The sequence below is a fragment of the Alnus glutinosa genome, chromosome 2, assembly GCF_958979055.1.
Source record: "Alnus glutinosa chromosome 2, dhAlnGlut1.1, whole genome shotgun sequence".
Taxonomy (NCBI): domain Eukaryota; kingdom Viridiplantae; phylum Streptophyta; class Magnoliopsida; order Fagales; family Betulaceae; genus Alnus; species Alnus glutinosa.
In genome coordinates this window covers 31,480,456-31,500,275 of record NC_084887.1, presented here as the reverse complement: position 1 = coordinate 31,500,275, position 19,820 = coordinate 31,480,456, and the positions used below count along the sequence as shown (strand labels likewise).

The 19,820-nt window shown below is 35.7% G+C and overlaps 1 protein-coding gene across 3 annotated transcripts; it reads right to left on the bottom strand.

Annotated features, from left to right (window-relative positions):
* Positions 1 to 163: 163 nt before the first annotated feature.
* Positions 164 to 18,610, bottom strand: LOC133859474 (uncharacterized). 3 transcript variants are annotated; one of them, XM_062294885.1, is made up of 16 exons: positions 18,268 to 18,606; positions 18,065 to 18,148; positions 17,286 to 17,426; positions 17,093 to 17,163; positions 13,998 to 14,091; positions 12,242 to 12,319; positions 7,569 to 7,635; positions 6,445 to 6,530; positions 6,259 to 6,309; positions 5,169 to 5,216; positions 3,992 to 4,112; positions 3,705 to 3,885; positions 1,480 to 1,617; positions 1,219 to 1,331; positions 843 to 914; positions 164 to 763 (listed from the first exon to the last, which is right to left on the bottom strand). In XM_062294885.1, exons 1-16 carry the CDS (start codon positions 18,574 to 18,576, stop codon positions 636 to 638), a joined length of 1,782 nt encoding a protein of 593 aa, XP_062150869.1. In that variant the 5' UTR covers positions 18,577 to 18,606; the 3' UTR covers positions 164 to 635. The 3 variants fall into 3 exon arrangements, with proteins under 3 accessions (XP_062150869.1, XP_062150870.1, XP_062150871.1); XM_062294886.1 differs by lacking the exon at positions 1,480 to 1,617 and having other exon boundaries at positions 18,268 to 18,610; XM_062294887.1 differs by lacking the exons at positions 164 to 763; positions 843 to 914 and adding an exon at positions 923 to 1,075 and having other exon boundaries at positions 18,268 to 18,609.
* Between the last annotated feature and the right edge of the window lie 1,210 nt (positions 18,611 to 19,820).

Below are 19,820 nucleotides of genomic sequence, written 5' to 3'. Positions count from 1 at the left end.
AATAAAATAAATAAATAAAAGTACTTTTTGACCTTCTTTTTTATCAAACAGACCCCTTTTGCATTGCACCACTTTTTGTGCAGTACTTTTTAAGCTCTTAACGCAATTACAAACACTCTTTAATCCAAGTTTTTCCCTCTCAGACGTTAAACAAAATTGATGGTAAACCAACAAAATAGACCCATATATATATATATGGTCCTATGGATGTAATAAAACTAAAAAGGAGTTCCCTTGGAGGGACAATGGTGTCTTTTGAAGATGAATCTCAACCATACTAGAATCAAAACCAAGGGTATATGCAAAACTCACAAGGTTTGGTTAAGGCCTAAATTAACTGACAAATACAGCCAGAAAAAGGGTTCCCTCGGTTGAAAGATAACAATATAGATGGCCACCCCAACTCTTATTGATCCCTAACCAGAAATGAATGATTTTCTCACATGTATCCAACTCAAAGATGTGTATATACCAGTCAAAGCAATCAGTACGCAGATCAGCAGCTTCAGAATATCCCTTCAGACCACCGAATATGCACCTAAGCACCTTTTAAGATTGTAGGCAGCAAGATGGAGACAAACATTCAGGCGACACCGATCAAAAGGACTAAAATGAGACAACATGAAAAGAAATCTTCATCTGGGCTTGAATTCAATGCACAAAGAAAGCTTGAGGATACTCCTTATAGCACCAACAAACGTTTTACGAAAGGTCCAGAGAAAATGCCTGACGTTCTCCATCCAAGAAAGCAGCTCCAGTACCTCTAAAATAGATCAATACTAAAGTCAATGTGGTGGTTATGATTAGATGGGTATCAAATAAATACTAAAGTGAAAACTTACCAAGAACAAGCCTTAACCGAAGATAACTAACATTTGTCTTGAATCTGTATAATAGTACTTTTACAGTAGAGTCTGAAGCACAACAGAAGGAAGAAAATAAATAGGAGTGGGATATCTGTATGACATACAGAAGACATGTTTGGAAACTTGTAGGTCCAGTCCTATGGTCCGAAAGGCCCACAGGACATAAAAAATTCACTGCACGTGTGTGTGTGTCATGTATGTTCATTATCCTGCAGCAGAATTCAGCACCTAGTAAATTTTAATTCTATCATATCATTTCCTTGTTGATATTATTAGAAAGCAAGTCCTTGCCAACAAGACAAGAAAACGAAAAAAAGGGTCATGATTAGAATTGTGCACTTTGTTAGCTTACCAGATTGAGGATTCAACTTTGGGGAAAGACCATATAATGCATATTTGGCATAGGCTAGCAACCTAACCCGTTGTGAAGCACCCAGCTTGCTAATGATAGACCTCAGTAGCCCACTGAAAGAAAGAAAACGAAAGAACAGAGAATGTGGAAAATATCAGACAACATTTTTTCTTTCTTTATTTCCATATCAATCTTACTTTTCCCTCTTCTTTTCCAGAAATTAGTTAGCATCTTATGTAGTTGAAATTGAGCTCTTCTTACTCTGTTCGCAATATTCTGAAAAAGTCTGGAGGCAGAGATTCCATAAATGAAGATATGTCCTCCATATTCAGAGAATTCAACTCCTGCTTTAAATTCCTTTTCTCTTCACCGGACATTCCCCTCCCAAGGACCGATTTACTACCAATCATGTGACAAAAGTTACATGAGATTACTGTTGACACTGTTAAAAGGATCATGAAGGATGAATGGGATATCCAGCAACACGAAGGAAAAGGGATTTAACAGAGGAGTTCCTGAACGTTTCCAAATAGTAGAAAGAAAGAAACAAAGGGGGAAAAAAATAAAGAAAATATAGATTACTATATTTAGGGAAAACTTCTAATGGTCCTTCCAAGCAATCACCAAAATAACCTATTATCAATTTGAATTTTAAGAATTTATATGTGAAAGGAAAAGTAGATGGGGTCTATAAGCCAAAATCTCTCTCTAAACACAGAAACAAAACAAGAAAAAACAAAGAAAAAGATGAGAATGTAAAACAAAATTCCTTTTGAGCCATGAGGTTCTCACTGTCAAAAGTACATCAAGAGTTGATTCAAAAGCACACGGTGGCCTAGTTTGCCTTGTGGCAAGAAAAAACAGGAAAAAAAAATATATAAATGAAAAAAAAGGGACCGCATACTTCCATAATGAGTTAATTCTCACTCAACACCTTCAATTATCATTAATAAACATAATGCCTTCACTTGATAATAAAGTGCGGGAAGACTAGATACAGATATAAACACAAACACCCAACACTCAAGATTAGTATCGGTCGACAATCACAAACATTCAGAAAATGCTTAGCACCACCATCCTTCTCTAACTCAATAGGCAATGCTGTCAGTACCCCCATGGTCATTCTATAATTGCAAGTAATAGCTCTGAGGTATTCACCATATATCTTAAATGTTTTCTTACCTTTAACTTCGTAAGTACGTCTCATGATATCAGCTGTGGGTTGAATTTGCGCTTATCTTCAGAAACTTGCAAGTGCAAATATGGGTAATTCTTAGAAACCCTAGTATGGAGTCTTCTTCAAAGATGGAAAAAAAAAATTAAAGGAAAAAGCCAACTCTAAATTGAGGCTTACTATACTCCAGTGGGGCTTTTAGTAAGGTGGCATAGAATATTTTTAGAGGTAATTACCTTTTCCCTCCATCAACTATCAGACATTATCAATATGTCACCACGAACTAACACCTCAATCAAAATAGAGCATTGAACTACCATTTACATACCAAAACCCTCATTCTGTCAGTCAAATTCGTGAAAAGGCTCAAATACCCTAACTCAAGTTTCAAATTTACATATAATACCTTAAAATTAAACAATTAAAAAAAAGAAGAAAAAAAAAAGGGGGGGGGGGGGGGGGGTGATATATATACATTTTTTTATTAAATTACTGTTTGAGGGTGTTTTTGTCTTTAAACAAAATTTAACGTATTCCATCCGATTTAACGAGATTCCTTAACGGAATGGGGGTTTTGGTAAGTAAATGGTAGTTCAATGCTCTCTTTTGGTTGAAGTGTCAGTTCGTGATGGCATATTGACAATGGCCGGTAGTTGATGGGAGAAAAATGTAATTACCCCATATTTTTATATTGCTTCATCCTTAATTGTTCTCCAATTTCTGTTCCATGTAGAAACACTTGTTTTTCATAAATAGTTGGACACCGAAAAAGATGGACCCTAGGGGTACGTTTGGATTGAGTGAGAGGAGAGGAAAGGAGTGCGACACCCGGTATTTTTTTGGATTGGATCATCAAGATGTTGTATGAGCATATGCTTAGTCCTACATTGGTTGTGTACTAAATGGAATTAGACTATATAAATGATTATAGGAAGCTTTAATTTAACCAGTCTTTTTGAGTATACGCAAATGTGGCTTGCACATCCCTTGGTCGTGAGTCAAATGAACCCTTATCTCTCTACAATTAACAATTTGAATGACTATGTTTTTTTTCTCTACCAAGGGCAGAGATATCTACTCTCCTCTCCTTTCTACTATTTACTAAAACATTCAAACAAATGAAGGGGATAATTATTCTCTCCTTTCCTCTTCCTCCTCCCCCTATCCTCTCTTCTCACCCTCTGAACAATAAAAAATGGCATTGTTACGGAATATTAACATTTTTCATATGTCATTGCACCCTTACCACCCTCCCCAATCCATTTTCAATCACCATTATTCACAAACTAATAGGAAAAACAACAATTACCTGTCAATAGTTCTTCCAGTGAAAATGAGAGGGAAGTATCTAGCGTACTTTCCAACACCAAAGCGTTCACCTAGTTGTTGTATTTTATTTGGATCCAGAAGAATTAAAGCCTTCCAAAGCTCACAGTAGTCCAGTCTAAATCCTTCATCTAGTTCTTTGTAGATTCCATGATCTAAAAGAACTGCATGGTTTATTTATGACAAAGAAAATGGTCACAAACAACATATACAACATTGTTTTATCCCATATAGAAATTAATGGATATTTAATCATGAATCAGGACATACCCAAAGAAAAGCCATTCCGACCTTCTGGAGAAACAAATATATTACCAGGATGTGGATCTCCATGGAGGAAACCATGGATGAATATCATTTCAGCAAATACTTCCACCAGTGCTTTTGCAACCTACAATAGGTGAACGATTTGGTATATCCAAGGATTTAGTAGGACAGAAGTTTGCACAGATGCACTAGGATGAGCTATGGAAGGCGTGTCAGATTCAAAGATAAAAGCATAATTTAGGGAAAATGTATACAATTAAGACCTTTCCAAATCTGCCAATATTTATAAATGAAAAATTTGATTAGTCAGCATCATGCTTGGACGTAGATTTTATAGCTTCACCACAAAAAAGAGAGATATGGTCGAAGTGAGCAAAGCTGCTAGCAAGTAGCTGGTGCTCGGCAGGCTTGATAATAGTTTGCTAGCAAACCAAGCCCGGGTCGACCTTCCAAGCTCATTAAGAGAATGAGCCAAGTCCAAACATTATTGGGCTCAGCTCATTAGCCTTGTGGGCCAAGTTGATATGAACTCATAATTAAGCTTATGAGTTGGTAAGGGAAAAGACCATGGGATTCCTGTTATCTCATAAATATCATTCTTTCAACAGAACTGTTATCTCGCGGTTAAAAGCTTTAGAAAATGCTGCTTGAAGTCACACATTGACCAGATAATGGAAAGTAGCATGCCCTCCATATAGACGCTTCACATCTCAATTACTCACCGAACTGCAGGCTGTATATGGGGGAGGAGCACGTGTAGGTTTGCCTTTCAACTCGAAATAATATATTTTTTTTTATAAAACCATAATAATCAGGAACAAGAAAATTAAAAGTGGAAGCTGTAATAGGGGCGTCCTCCCCACCCACATTGATTTGAGTAATTGATGCAAAGCGGAATGGACAAGCTTCTAAGTAACATTAGCAAACTGATCTTAAGTTGCCAAACATCTAAACAATTCTCAAACTCATGCTCTTTTCTCGGGGTTGAGCTCTGGCAAAGCTTGAATATTTATAATCTCACCAAACCAAGCTGGCACAGCCAAATATTTGGCTTGGCAGCTCATTTGCAGCTCTAGAACATATACCATAGCCACTGCAGGTTTTTTTTTTTTTTTTTGATAAGTGGACATTGCAGAAAAAATTACAAAGACATAACCTGTAGATGTGTCAGAAAACCAACCTTTGTTGGATTGATTCCCATTTCTTTTAGAAATTCCACGTCATCAACCTGAAATCTAATAAACTTCCCATTAATAGCACAGAACAGTCTGAAGTCAAAAGCATAATATAACAACTATAGAATAAGAAAGTCATTCCAAATACTTGTATATGTCCATGTATGTAATATATTATATTCAGTAGGCCCAATGTCTGCAATTGAGTAAATAGCTCTACAAAAGAATGGAATGGATCAAAGGGGATATTAGAAAGATTTTTACAAGCTATAACTTTCATCACTTTTGAAATACTTAAAATATACAGATAAATTGAACTTTGGGAGAACCAACAAAAAAAAAACTTCCATTTTATTTCCTTTTTTTGTGCAGTAATGAGATCTTCAGAAGAATGATTTCACACATTCTCTCTTGTTCTTGGAACAAATGCATTTGAAAAATACTGAAGTAGTGATACATAGAATTGTCAACGATCCTAATCAAGCACGTAGTTATCCGTAAAATTCAAAATGTGATAGCTTTTTCGGTCAGTTAGGAATGTTTTCTATTGTATCTTTTTTCATTTTAAATAGGTAAACAGTCCCACCAATTCAGACTAATCACCATCTCCTCATGTTTCTAATTCTTTGCAATTTACAGAAAATTCATTGAAATCCAAACAACCTGTTTGTTTTCTCATACCAAATTTTACCAATCCCCTTTTTTCTCCTCAAGCCCAAACCTAATTCCCAAACCCCAAGATTTGCCCTTCACGTCCTACATCATTAACTGGGACCCCAGAAGTCCTATTAAGTGAAAACATTTGCCTCTGAGGAATAAAAACAGTCAACATGCAGAACTAAAATAGTTAAAAACCCTTAACCTGAACCATATCCAGATGGGAATTTGGTGAGTAGCAAACTTTTTTTAACCTAATTTATTTTTATTTTTTTTCGTTTTCTAGCTTCAAATATGAGAAGGATTCTTATAGTTTCTCCAATGATAATACCTAGAGCAGCCATTTCCTTTCTTACAGAGATAGACACATGTTAGAACAGTCTAAGGAATCAGAAAAACTAAAGAAAAATTATATTGAAGGTATCATAAGTATCGTACCTTGTGACCCCTACAAAACTCCATCGTCAGAACCCGGCTTGTCGTCAACTCCTGAACCCATTTATATGGCAGTCAGGTAATAAAACATGTCAATGTATTTATCATCAAACTCAGGTATTTATAGTACTGAAGACAACTGTTTGATGAGCAATGTATTAAAAATGAGGAAGAGGCCAATCACCATACCCAAAACACTCTAGGAACCTTGACCATGTCATTGTTTTTGAAGTTTCTGGCAGTTCTCTCAGAATTTTTTGCTTCCTGAATGAAGTCTGTAGAGTGAAAAAAGAGGGGAAAACAACTACTCTTTCAATGATCTTAGATAATGACTAAAAAGGGGAATTTTAAGAGTCATGCTCATCTAAATTAACAAGTGATATTTAAGGCATAAGCTGATATACTCTCAACCAAGGTTATCAGCATTGGTGTCAGATTATATATAGATGGGCTTTTACAAAGCTCATTACCCGTAACAAGCAGAAATGGAGAATATAATTTAAGATAAACAGAAAATTATTGAAAAGATTGAAAAAAAAAAATACATATTTTCCAACACCAAACTGGTAAAAGGCAAAGCTGTGTTACATACTATATGACAAAAAATCAACCAAATGCACTTCATACGGCAGAACCTTGGGTATAATATATTTTGGATGTTCCCAAAAGTGCCTTTGATCGATACAATAAACTGAAATCTATTTCAATTTAAATTTTGTTTCCAAATTTGACCAACTTGAATTTAACACCCAGACCAAAAGGCTGTCACAGCCTCCTTGATCAATATTTATTCAATGATATGGGAATGATGCTTAAGAACTATTAGGAACACCAATAAGGGGATAAGAAAAAGTGATGCTCAATAAATATTAAAAGGTAATCACTATCACTATCTTGGATCAATTATTAATAAGTACAAGAGATTCAGAAGGATGTGGCAGTGACAGTACTGCAATATTTTTTATGTTAGGTTTGGCAACTCTCAAAAAAGTTAGGGGACATTTATAACTTCCATTGCTAAAACAACTAACGTCAACAGTGAGTTACTATACTGAGCCATGCATTCATCAATTGATAATAACATCTTTTTTCATAAAAGATATCATAGATGTCTACTGGCCCCACACCAACTCCATTATTAGTACTATCAAGTAGGCAGGACAAGGAAGAGAACACAAGCATAAAAATTCTGAAGAGGACGGTGGTTGAAATATCATATTAAAAACTTTTCTATACCTCCTTCCTGAAACTCAAGCTTCTAGTCAACAAGAACCAATACTAGGTACAATTACCAGAGACGTTCTATGACTCACCAAGTTCTAAAGAAATAGTTTCAGCAAATTCTGTTACCAGCCACTCAAACCTGTAATCAGGGAATAACTGCGGCAGAAAAGAATGAAAAAAAAAAAAAAAAAAAAAAAAAACACTGATAAGCAAATGAAAAATATGGGGCCAAAAGCATAAATTATAACAGAAAAAAGACAAAAGGGAAAAAAAAAAAATTGAGATTCTTAGCCAAAAAGAAAATCCCAAAATGAAATAGAACTTTTAGATTCTTAAATCACATACGAGTTCAACTACAAATTTGTTCTGATTACAACTCCATTTTTTTTGGGGGGGAAAGTAAAAAAGTGCATACTGAAACAAAATTTTATATACATATCATTAAACTATAAGGAGACAACAAATTAAATTTCACTGATGTGTGTCATTTCAGCCAACCAAAATACAGAACCATTTAGGAAACATTTGATAACACGAAGAAAAGGACAAAAGTTGACAACACATGGCTTGGAAACTAAATGCAAAAGTCGCCAATACACAAAGATAAGCTAAGGGGCAATTTGAGTCACGGAATCCTTGCATGATTCCCATCACTCTTTGGAAATCTGTTCAGGATTCCTTTGATTGGTTTGCAGTTATGACTCAAGATTCTGGCATCTCAGATTTCTTCAGGCCTCACATCCCCACGAGATGTGGTAATGTATGACAATATGAAATTCCCAACTAGTGAAATGATGGGCAATGATCGTAATGTGTCAACTGTGAGAATGCGATCACCATTCAGAGGGATGGTAGTATGAGATTTCCACCAGGTGGGAATGACAGGTAATGGGCAATGTGTAAACCAGGTGCTGGAGTCTTACATTCTCAAATATCTGATTCAGGGAATGTAGGGATTCTAGGAATGTGGGTTTTTATGGGAATCCAAGATTCCCATGCCCTATAGAAGTTTAATGAGTACGTTAGAGTCCCACACCCACCAATAAACAAACACACTTGTAGTAGCTATTAACTTCCTTTAAGAACTGAAAAAGTTGTAAAGAAATTTTATTGAAGCGGTTCAAATCAAGCACAATGTGTCATTAACAATATAATTGTTATTACTTCATCTATTTACCTATAAAAAAAAAAACAATATAATTGTTACATAAACTTTGAACTGCATCAACATATACACAAATATACAAATATATATTATGTTTGAGTACAGAAAAAAACATCTACACCCAGTTCAAAGTAGTATATCATAAAAACCAAATTAACACTACAATGTTATAAACACCCAACTACGGGCTACGGCTACGGCTTTGGGTACAATGTTATATCCAAATACTCCTCACATTGCTTTCTTCTTATGGGTTACGGCTTTGGGCAGAATCCTCAGGGTGGACAATCTTAGAAGGCAGGGGTTTCAGCTGATTAACCGGTGTTACCTCTATAAGAAGGATGAGGAAACTATTAATCATCTTATCCTTCATTGTGAGTATGCCGTTGACATCTGGCACTTAGTTCTTAACAGCTTTGGGGTCTCTTGGGCCATGCCTAGTAACATTCTTCAGCTTCTCCATTGTTGAAAATTTCTTGGGTGTGGACATCCTAGAGAAGCTATCTGGAAAGTTATTCCCGCCCTATTAATGTAGAGCATTTGGAGAGAAAGGAATCGTCGACTCTTTGAGGATAGCGAGACCAATGTGCTTCTTCTAAAATCTTCATTCTGAAATCTCTTCTAGATTGGGCTATTGTTCATGTCCCTAACTTTCCTTCAAGGAATTAGTAGATCAGATTTGTTTTTTAGTTGTAGTAGCAGCTAGAACTTTGGCTCTCTTGGTTCACTTGTTTACTCTTCGTGTACAAGGAATTCTCGTTTTTAAATAAAATTACTATTATTCATAAAAAAAAAACCCAACTACACTATACATAACTACATTGACTCACACATGGGAAAAACAATATACCTACAAACTTGAAAATATAACTCCAACTATTGTAAAAGTTATGTACTTTAGCTCTAATCCCAATTACTTTTCTTTTCATAAGTAATAATCAGTCTTATTAAAAGCGTAAGGCACCCTTAAGTACACTGGAAGTATACAAAAAGAATCATCTAATTAGAAAGAGAAAAACGAACATAACTAAGCAACAAAGGGAACACAAAAAAGCCACTGTCCAAAGATACAAAGTATGAAAGAACGAAGCTAAAATATCCTCCAAGGACCTCTCAAAGTCCTTGAAACACCTATTATTTATTTCCTTCCATAAATACCAAAAAAGGTAAATCAGCGCCATCTTCCAAATAACAGCACTCCTCGGCCTTCCAGACGTCCACCAACAAGCAAACAAGTCGATAGCTCTTCTAGGCATAACCCAAGACATACCAAAGCGAGTAAATAGAGCACTCCACAAAGCGGAAGCCACATCGCAGTGAAGAAGAAAGTGATCCATTGATTCCCTATTTCTCTTACACAAGCAACATCTATCCACCATAATAACATGCTCCTTCCTGAGATTATCCAATGTAAGAATCTTGCCTAGGGTTGCCGACCATGCAAAAAAAACCGCACTCGAAGGAGCCTAAGTCCGCCACACACTACTCTAAAGGAAGCGACTACCTTCAGAGCAAGCCAAGGAGCTAGAGAATGACTTGCCCTTGAACAAACCTCTTTTGGAAGAGACCTACCAAAGTCACTACCTCTTCTCACAATGACTGAGTGCAACACCTGGAAAAGTGAAGCAAAGCATCCACTTTCCAATCATGCACCTCTCTAAAAAAGCACAAGTTCCACTTATTGGAACCGCCCAAAACCTCTAAATTCTCCGCAACAAAGGCATCCTTAGCACGAGCAATACCAAATAAAACATGAAAAGCTTCTTTAAGAACCGTATTCCCGCACCACAGATCATGCCAAAATTTGGTCCTAGGCCCATCCCCCACCTCAAGTATAGAGAAGCCGGAGAATACCTCTCACCCTTTCCTAATTCCACAACCCTACCCCAAAGGCACCAACAGGCTTAAGGGAGCACCACTCACCCCATAAACTGTCAAACTTATACTCCATCGCAACTCTCACCAAGGTTTTATCTCAATCCCATAACCCCACAACCATTTACCTAACAGAGCACGGTTGAGCATCAACAAAAATGGTGAAATGTGAAATGTGATTCACAAAAATGGTGAAAATACATAGGAAGATGTCTGTTTTATCATTCTATATTAGGAAAAGTACCAATGAACCTACTTTTCATATAAAAAGAGAAGTCTTGCAAAATTTTTGTAGGACAACAATAACTCCTACTTTTGTCAAAAGAAATTGAAAGTTCATACATGTCCCATAATGCCATTACAGATACTACTTATGTCTTGATGAAAAGAAGTTGCATAGAAATCAAATTTTAAGTATTAAAGATTATACATTTCAAATTTTGATTACAATACATAATGAAATTTTCTAATGCTTCCAAGTAATACATCTAGGCATATTAATGGAACCTTAAAACAAGAAAAGTTCTTCCAGCAAAATTAATTACGTACCTTAAAACAAAAAAAAAAAGGGACAATTTTCACCTCCAAGAAAAGAATGAAACTAAAATGAATGATCAAGATAAAGCATTTGTTTGTGGTATGCTTTTGTAAGATAAAAATTGAGTCTTCAAATTTTTTTAAAATTTTAACATAAAACTATCATATGGGTCAATTACTAACTTTTGAGATTAAATTAAATTCTTCAATAAATTATTGTGATCAAGGTAAATTGAAATATATAATAGAATCTTTCATAACAAGAGGGAAAGGTTGTCAAACCACTTAGTCATTGTAGTTGAACTTTTTCACATGGAAATTTTAAAGGGGATATTGGGAAAACTAGAGAACAGCCATGAATAGTATTCAAATAGTTTTTTTTATTTTTTTAATCTTTTGGTCCATTAAAGGTCCATAGGGCCTAATGGCTAAACTATGGAAGGTAAACCCGTCCCTGCCCTCAAATTCCTCCAATAAAAGCAGTAGTGCTTTACACGACAAAATGTCGGTACTAAGAAATAATATATGTTTCAACTTGTGACTAGCCAGCAAGATGAAAGATATGATGCATGGTTGGCAACACAATGGAAAGAAAAATCAAGAAATAAATGCATTGTAGGAAGGCAGAAGTTGCATAGATTAAGTATAAGCTAAGGTAAACTTCTTCAAGCTGGCTTGGTCATGTGAAACAAAAACCCAATGCTGGACCCCTGAGGAGGAGTTATTTGATTCAAGATTAATGGAAGAAATGACTCCAAATAGAGCTAAAGGAACAAAGGGATAAATGTAGATGAAGCTAAATAGTTGAACTTAAGGCTTCCTTGAATTAAATGAGAATTTGCCTGTCACAAACCAAATCCTTTCATCAATGAATCTAAGTACATCACAGTCATGTATTGCATAGAGCATACCATACACAAAAATGACCACACTCGATAAAATTACAAATTACAGTATTTGACAAAAAGGCTAATGCAGATATTTCTAGAGTTGCAATGCGATGGACATATCAAATGGAAAAAGAGCTTCAACACCACATCATAGAAAAAAACTAACTTCAATTTCATGCACATTTCCAAAATGATTTGAATAGCATATATATATTATTTATAATCTATATGACAAAAAGGTAACATCAATATTACGAGACAAATAACTATCAGTCTCCAGAAATTCAGTGCTCACCCATGCAACGTATTTCGAAATGAAAGACATGGTACTCGTGTCCAGTGTCATCTGATCCTCTAACCCAGGGTATTGCACCTACGATCCACAAAAGAACATCATTTCATTATCAAGTTCTACTTAACCCCTCCTATTAATCCAGGAATATGAACAAGATGCAACAAGTGTTAAAACATAAGCAAAGAGGACAAGGAAGAGAGAGGCATGATATAAACCCCCCCCCCCCACCCCCCCCCCCCCCCCCCCCAAACTCTCACTCCTTTCCTTTTAAAAAAATGATTAGATCAAATATACAGATGATTAAGTCTTTTTTTTCATTGTCAAATGGCTGACCAGCAATTCGGGCTTTTTGCAGGCAAATTGCAACATAAAATCCAAACTGAGGACAGATTTTTGGGCTAGCTCACCCTTGCAGGATATCCCATTATTTTGGGATACTAGCAATCTGACCATACAGATGCAATGAAGTTCATAGACCAATTCAATGACGGAACAATCTATTATGATTCCAGTTACTTTTGGCATAAGTTACTATCCAAAGAAGCATCTTAGGTACAAATCATCTATGAATGTCATCATCATCAAGTTGAAACATTGTGATTATCAACTGTAATCACAACAATATCAAATAGACTTCAGTTTTTATAGGAAACTGGACATGGATGGTGGTTTGAGTGGAGACGAGAGGCAAGATCCCAGTATATTTAAATAAATAAAAAAATTATATATATATATATATAGACACACACACACACACACACGTATGTATTTACACAGATAGGCAGATATATAGGTAGTTTTTTTTCTTTATATAAGTAATCAAAATATCATTAAAAGCACAAAGGCGCAACTCAAGTACACATGGAATCTACAGGAGAAACACCTAGTTAGAATGAGAAAACAAGTCAATAAAATCATGAAAACTAAGCATATTACAATCTCGAGTAGTTGTACAATGAAAAAGAAAGACTTAAGTTCCACCACCGTTCTATCATTTCTTTCCCTCAAAAGCCACCATTATAAGCAGGACGACACCATCTTCCACAAATCTGGGCTTTGAGGACTGTACATGAACTAGGTAGTTATATATGCATGTATTTATTCTTCTATTGTACATGAACTAGACCCCTGTCATTGGTGTCTTCCGTGCACTATAACTTTTCAAAATAAATTTCATGTCTTTACTATAATAGAGCTATTGCTTCATGCAACAGTAAAGTCCTCAGGCTCCTAAGTGCGAGCACAAAAAATTGTCTAAAATCACTTCATGCAAAAATATGAAAGGGTACTACTATATCGAAACCACCCCTCCTACGCCCCACTTAGATGGAATTAGTATTGTGTAATGACTCTAATGTCAGTAATTTTTTTGATAAATAATCGAAATATCATTAAAAGTGTAAGGCATCCCAGAAACAAAAGAAGTATACAAGAAAAAACACCTATCTAACTAGAAGCAGAAAAAAGAATAAGAAAATCATAATAATTGAGCACCAAGGGAGAAATAAATGCAGTTGTCCAAAGAAAAAGAGTATAGAAGAAAAAGGACTCAAGCTCCTCCAACGTTCTCTCGCTGTCCTCAAAATTTCTATCATTCATTTCCCTAATGTCAGTAGTATAATATGTAAAGTGAGCAAAATAAATGAAAATAACAAAAAAAAAAAAAAAGGAAGGTTGTGCACAAACAAGTATGATATAATACGAAGACTATAATCATGTCAGGATTACTTAGATTGACATCACTTTTTTAACCAACCTTAACTGCTACTTCTTGGTGATCTTTCAACATCCCATGGTGTACTTGAGCAATAGATGCAGCAGCTATCGGTTGTTCATCCAATGACAAAAATCTGAAGTGTATTCTAAAGTCAAGAAACAATTCCAGCATTTCAAGTAAAAGAATCTACTTTTTTTCTTGGGTGGAGCGGAGTAAGTTGATGAGTAGATTTAAGGAGTATATTACCGATTTGGAAAGTGAAAAGTGCAATGGCATGCCATTAAAAATAAGAAAGATATAAAAATGTCTAGCAAAGGAAAGTTTGTGCCATGAAGGAGATAGAGGAGTTGAAAAGAGAGTTCATGAAGTAGATGAAGTCATTAACTTAGCTTGAAAAAAAAAAAAAGGAAAGAAGGCTATCTTACAAAGGTGCCATACGGGAGATAGATAAGGAGTTCAAACAAGAAAAATTAACGAAGTAAATCAGGACCTTATTAAATTCATTCAGAAAGAAAGAAGAAGAACAAGAAACTAAGCAACCATGCCTTCAATAAAAGTCTCTAAATCCCAAATCAGTATGGTGAACCAAATTTTTACCCTAGAAAACTCCAATGGCAAGTAAAAACTACCAAAGTATGCCTACATAGCATCTACCAATATAAAGAATGTCCAAAATAAACTCAAAACTTTTCCATTTCTTGTTCACATGGTCTCAATTGCACATGGGAGATCAATTAAGGCCCATTTACAATGAATAAGCGAGGTTGCACCTTATAGTATAAGTATATACATCCATATCGCACAAAGTGAATCTTGAGGGAAAAAAATCCACACCATAACATGAAATGAAAAATTAGGTTCATGTTATTGATGATATATAACCGCATCTTTAGCAAAGGTATGTCAAAGTACCAATAACTCACAATGTTGTGTAAATGAGCATTTGCTTGTGGAAATTTGTTTGATAGGTAAAATGATCCATTCAGGAAGAGAACCAGCACAGGCAAAGTACAAGTACAAGAGATGATATATGACCTAATACCTAAAGGAGCATCAAGGTTTCAATCAAAAGAAAAAAAATAAGTACAATAAACTAGGAAAGAAGTGGAAAAAGATCCAGCAAAGAAAAAGGTTCTTAAGGAGCCCATATTTTGTTTCATGCAATGCCACCTCAATTGAATGTCTTTTCTCATATCCGAAATTCAAGCCAACCCTCAAGATTTTAACCCTTGGCCTTGGGTTTTATCTCAGGGGGTAAACATGTGAGGTCGTGGGAAGTCTGTCGTTGGAATCTTGGTATCCTCCCCCAAAACGAAGAAAAAAAAAACAGGAAGAGGAAGAGGTCTCTTGGCAGCACCCAATGCACACCAAACAGTAAGAAGATAGGATATTAAAGCTCTCCTAGCTTCCAAACAACGTAAAAGGAGGCAAACCACTGATTCATCATCTGCTATAGCACCAATTTCGAATTAATTTACTTTGTAGTCGTGAATGGACCTCGTAATATGCAGTGGACTTGCGGCAGTTGACCAATTGCATTTGGAGACGGCTAACCATAGTCAACCGGCCATTATAAGGCAAGCTGTGAAAGTTTGCTTCAGAAGACGGATTGCATCTGGAGACAGGGAGTCATTATGAAGTATGGAGTCAGGAAGCAGCTGGGGCAGAGCTCTGGTTAATAGTTGATATGAGGTTGGCCTCTATAGAGGAACTCTTATGGTTCGGGACAGTTTTACCAGGCGTATATTCTTTGATGTGGGGGATGGAAGGAGGGTCCCTTTCAGGTAGGATATTTGGTGTGGGGAGGAGCCACTAAGGTTTAATTTGTTGATTACTGCAGAGGTTAGGAAGCCAAAGTGGTAATTTACATGAATTGTTACCAGGAGTCCTTTGTTAGTATCCAAATAGGGAGGTGGAATTGGTATTTGCCTTTCTGGATCTCTTAGAAAGGGCACAAATTAGAGGATGGGAGGATTCCTAGGGATGGCACCAGAGAGAAATAAGAAGTCCATAAGGGGGAATGACAACTTAGTTTCCCTAGGAAGGAACTATGTGGTATTCTAGCTACTCCAAGTTGGCATCTTTTGATTGATGTTGATTTCATAGAATCCTCAGGGTTGGAAATCTGACCAAGAGTTTGTTGGCATGCATTGGGCAAACTGGCTGCTATAGTAGATGGCAAATTAAAGGTAATTTCATCAACTGCCTCGCAATGTGATTGGACCTCATGCTAGTCCTAGATAACAATCCTCGCCAACCCTCCCAAATAATCTCTTTCAGAAGCTTCTCAATATCCTTTGCCACTGAAACAAGAATAGTAAATAGTGACATAAAACCGTTTAAGATTAAATTTAGTCTTAACGCATCTCCATATGCTAGTTTTACTACATTAACTTATTCCACATCCCATCCTATCCGCATACAAGATTTTACATATGTCCTTTTTTCCCTTATGTTCAATTTTTATCCTCACAAGAGAATGTCCCTTCTTGAATCTGTACTCCCAGACAGAGCCCATGATCCATTATGCTACTGCTCCCTAAGTCCTATGCAGACTAAGTGTCTCATTGCGAAACCAACAATCACTTATTCTTTTGCTGATATCAGCGCTTCCTCGCAATTTTGACAGACAATGTATTCATGTCATTTCATTGAATTCTATTCTATTTAAAGCAAGTAGTAAGGGCCTAAAGTTACATAGTATATCACATATAGTTAATAAAGAACAGTGCATTAAAAATGCATACCACTAAGCACGCTAGATTTCCAAAAATCAATTAACACATTCCCTGAGGGAGCCCAAAAAGAAAAGAAAAAGAATTATCTAAACATAACGTTCCTTGATACTGACGGAAATTACATGTTCCATTCATAAAAAGTTTTTACAGATAAACAATAAGAGAAATGCTATATGTACTTAAACTTTTACAAAGAGAGCCTTACTAAGATGATGTAGAGCTTATTCATTGGTACCCGTAGCATTTCTTTTTATTAATTGTTTTGATCATCTCCGATGAATAAGCTCCACATCAGTTAGTAAGGTTCTCTTTCCAAAAGTTTAAGTACATGTAGCATTTCTCAACAAATAAATTGATTTAGAAAACAAAGATTTTAATTAATGAAGAACGACTTACATTTCAGACAAATCACGTCCCAGATTGCTGATTAGTACTTGCTTTATAGCTTTGAAATGACAAGGAACTGCCTAAGGCATTAGTAACCACAAAATTAGCATAAGAAACAATTAGATGTGCCCCTTCCTACATAAATGTAGACAGATTCTTTTTTAAAAAAGGAATATTACTAAGCAAATGTATTAATTGGTACCTGATCCTGCAATGAAGAAAGAGTTGATGAGTATTCTTTTGGGACCTGCCGCATGGCAGCAACAAACTGGCCAGCTTTGACATAAAACCCTTTATTTGCTTCACATAATTTCAGAATTCTCTTGGCTGAGCGTAAATGGACCTAAATGCCATTGTAAGATCAAAATTCTCACTAGAACACTATAACTATTCATGGTTTTTTTTTTTTTTAACAAGGATCCTTTTCCTCTTAGTGAAATTGTAACTTCTAGAGAATAAACTTAATATGAGCTGGCGAATGTGGACTTCTTGAGAATGACGTTCTTTCAAAGAATAATCAAATGCCTTTGATCAATTCTGCGAAACCTAGCGACACGCTTGAAAACTAAGTTATAGAATCAAATCTGAAACCAAAGAAGCCCTGTTGCATATATTACAAAATCTGTTGTTATCAGGAAGCTATACCCATAAATGCATGTGTCATTACAATTATGAGTGAAATATCATGTGGCATGAGTTCACCCTATATGGCTCGGCGAGACAGTCTAAAATGGAAAAATGGCAATTGTGAAGGCCAAGAGTAATCTATTGTTGACAGAGCAATTTAAAGCATATGAAATTTAGCATTGCACACTCGCATGCATGTGCTCCAGCAGTAACAAACTCTGATTTTGCAATCAATCTGTAATCTATCCCTACCATTTCTCAATAACAAACACAAATTAAATAGAAGAACACCAAAGCAATAACTAAATTTATAAACAGAGAGAGAGAGAGAGAGAGAGAGAGAGAGAGGAAAACCTCATTCAATTTGCGAAGGTACTCTTCAGAGTCCTCCGGAAGCCCATGTAAAGAAAACTTGTAGTCGACAACAGAGCAAGCAATCTGCAACACAGCTTCCCAAGAAAAAGAAAAAAACGATAACAATAACTACACAGTCAATTAGGTAGAGCGAAAAACAGAGGCATTGAAGTATAAAAGCGAGAGAAAAGAATGGGACGGACAGTGGAGATTGCACGAGACGAGCGGAGGACGCCATGGAACACAGTTCGAATTTTCTCGGGGAAATTGGAGGAACCGAGGAAAGAATCGTGTGAAAGTGAGATGGAATTAGGGTTAGAAACATGGAAGGCAAGGCCGGTGAATGTGCCCGTGCCTGTTACGAGGTAAAGAGCGGTCTTTGCCTTCGCGGGAAACTTGAAAGTTCTACTCATTTTCGGGTCTCTGGAATTCCTTCCTTCCAGTGAAGAGTAAAGAGGATCCGTTATAGTTTTTTTATTTTTTATTTTTAAAGAGTGATGACATTTTCCCATTATTCCGTCCTTTGAAGGGGTTTCTCAAATTATTTGGTGCATTTATTGATTTTCTTAGCCATTTCAGTTTTGAAGAATGAGAGATAATAAGATGAAGTATAACATTTCACGTATTTTTATTATAAATAATGCTCCATACCACCATTTCATCTAGATGAAAAGGTTTTTTCTTTAGGAAATGTGGATGGGGAACAAAACCAATTAGAACATATATATATATATATATATATATGAATTGCTCAATACCCCATGTTGCAATTTCTCTTTGAATGAAGTTTTTTCTCCAATGGTCCAAAGAATTTATTTCAATGTATTTTTTTCCCAAATTTATTTTGTGTTTCCTAGCTCTCCCTCGACTGAGGAGGAGGGCCACCTCCCTTCTTTTTTTCTTTTTTCCTTTTTTTCTCCTCCTTTCAATTTTCCTCCTTTTTTTCTCACTTTTATATGCAACTAGAAAGTCAAATCTATTGTGCTCTGCCCACACGTCTGCCGCTGTTCTCCACTCCTCCCACCACTGCCCATTCCAACGTGTGCGCAACACACGCCTCCCTTGCGTGCGTGGTGAAGCTTAATTGCAATGGCTTCGATTCAACATTTTTTAGTGTTTGTCTCATTACTGTGAAGCATTTTTTTGTTTTCCACAATTGTTACTTTATTGGTATTTCCGTTTCAAGAACATTATCTACGTTAGTAACAATTTGTGGCCGCTCCAATTTTCTTAATTAATGGGCCGAGTCATTTATTTGACCCATTACGATAGTCATGGTCATAGGTTTTATCACACTTATTTCTGGTTATTTATGGGCTATTGTTTGGGTTCTCCATGGGCTATTGTTTGGGTTCTCCACCCTTTGTTTGTATTTCCTCAATTGTAATTTTTTTCTTTCTTATTCCCCAGCATTGAATTAAAAAAAAAAAAAAAAAAATCCTTAAATCACATTAACAAACATGGCATATAATTTACGACATATATCACGTCAACTACTAAAATATGAACTACACGATATTTATTATTTATTACGTTTATAAATTAACGTGACAATTAATTCATATGACACTCACTAAGTTAGACACTAAAATTTAAACTACAATGTGATCATAATTCACATTGTATTCTTTTTTGAAACGTGAACGGTCTCATGAGTTTATAAAAAGACTATATAATATCCCAAACATTTTTTCTCTGACTGTAATTTTTTTTTTTTTTTCACATGTGATGCTTAAATTGCCATATAGGTGAATAA

Excerpts from the sequence above, each read along its gene's own strand:
- LOC133859474 (XM_062294885.1), bottom strand. The coding sequence starts at position 18,576 with ATGGGAAAATGTCATCACTCTTTAAAAATAAAAAATAAAAAAACTATA. Across the intron at positions 14,092-17,092 it reads GGACGTGATTTGTCTGAAAT|ATTTTTGTCATTGGATGAAC; the intron begins GTAAGTCGTTCT and ends AATACACTTCAG. Across the intron at positions 915-1,218 it reads AAAGTTGAATCCTCAATCTG|ACTCTACTGTAAAAGTACTA; the intron begins GTAAGCTAACAA and ends GTTGTGCTTCAG.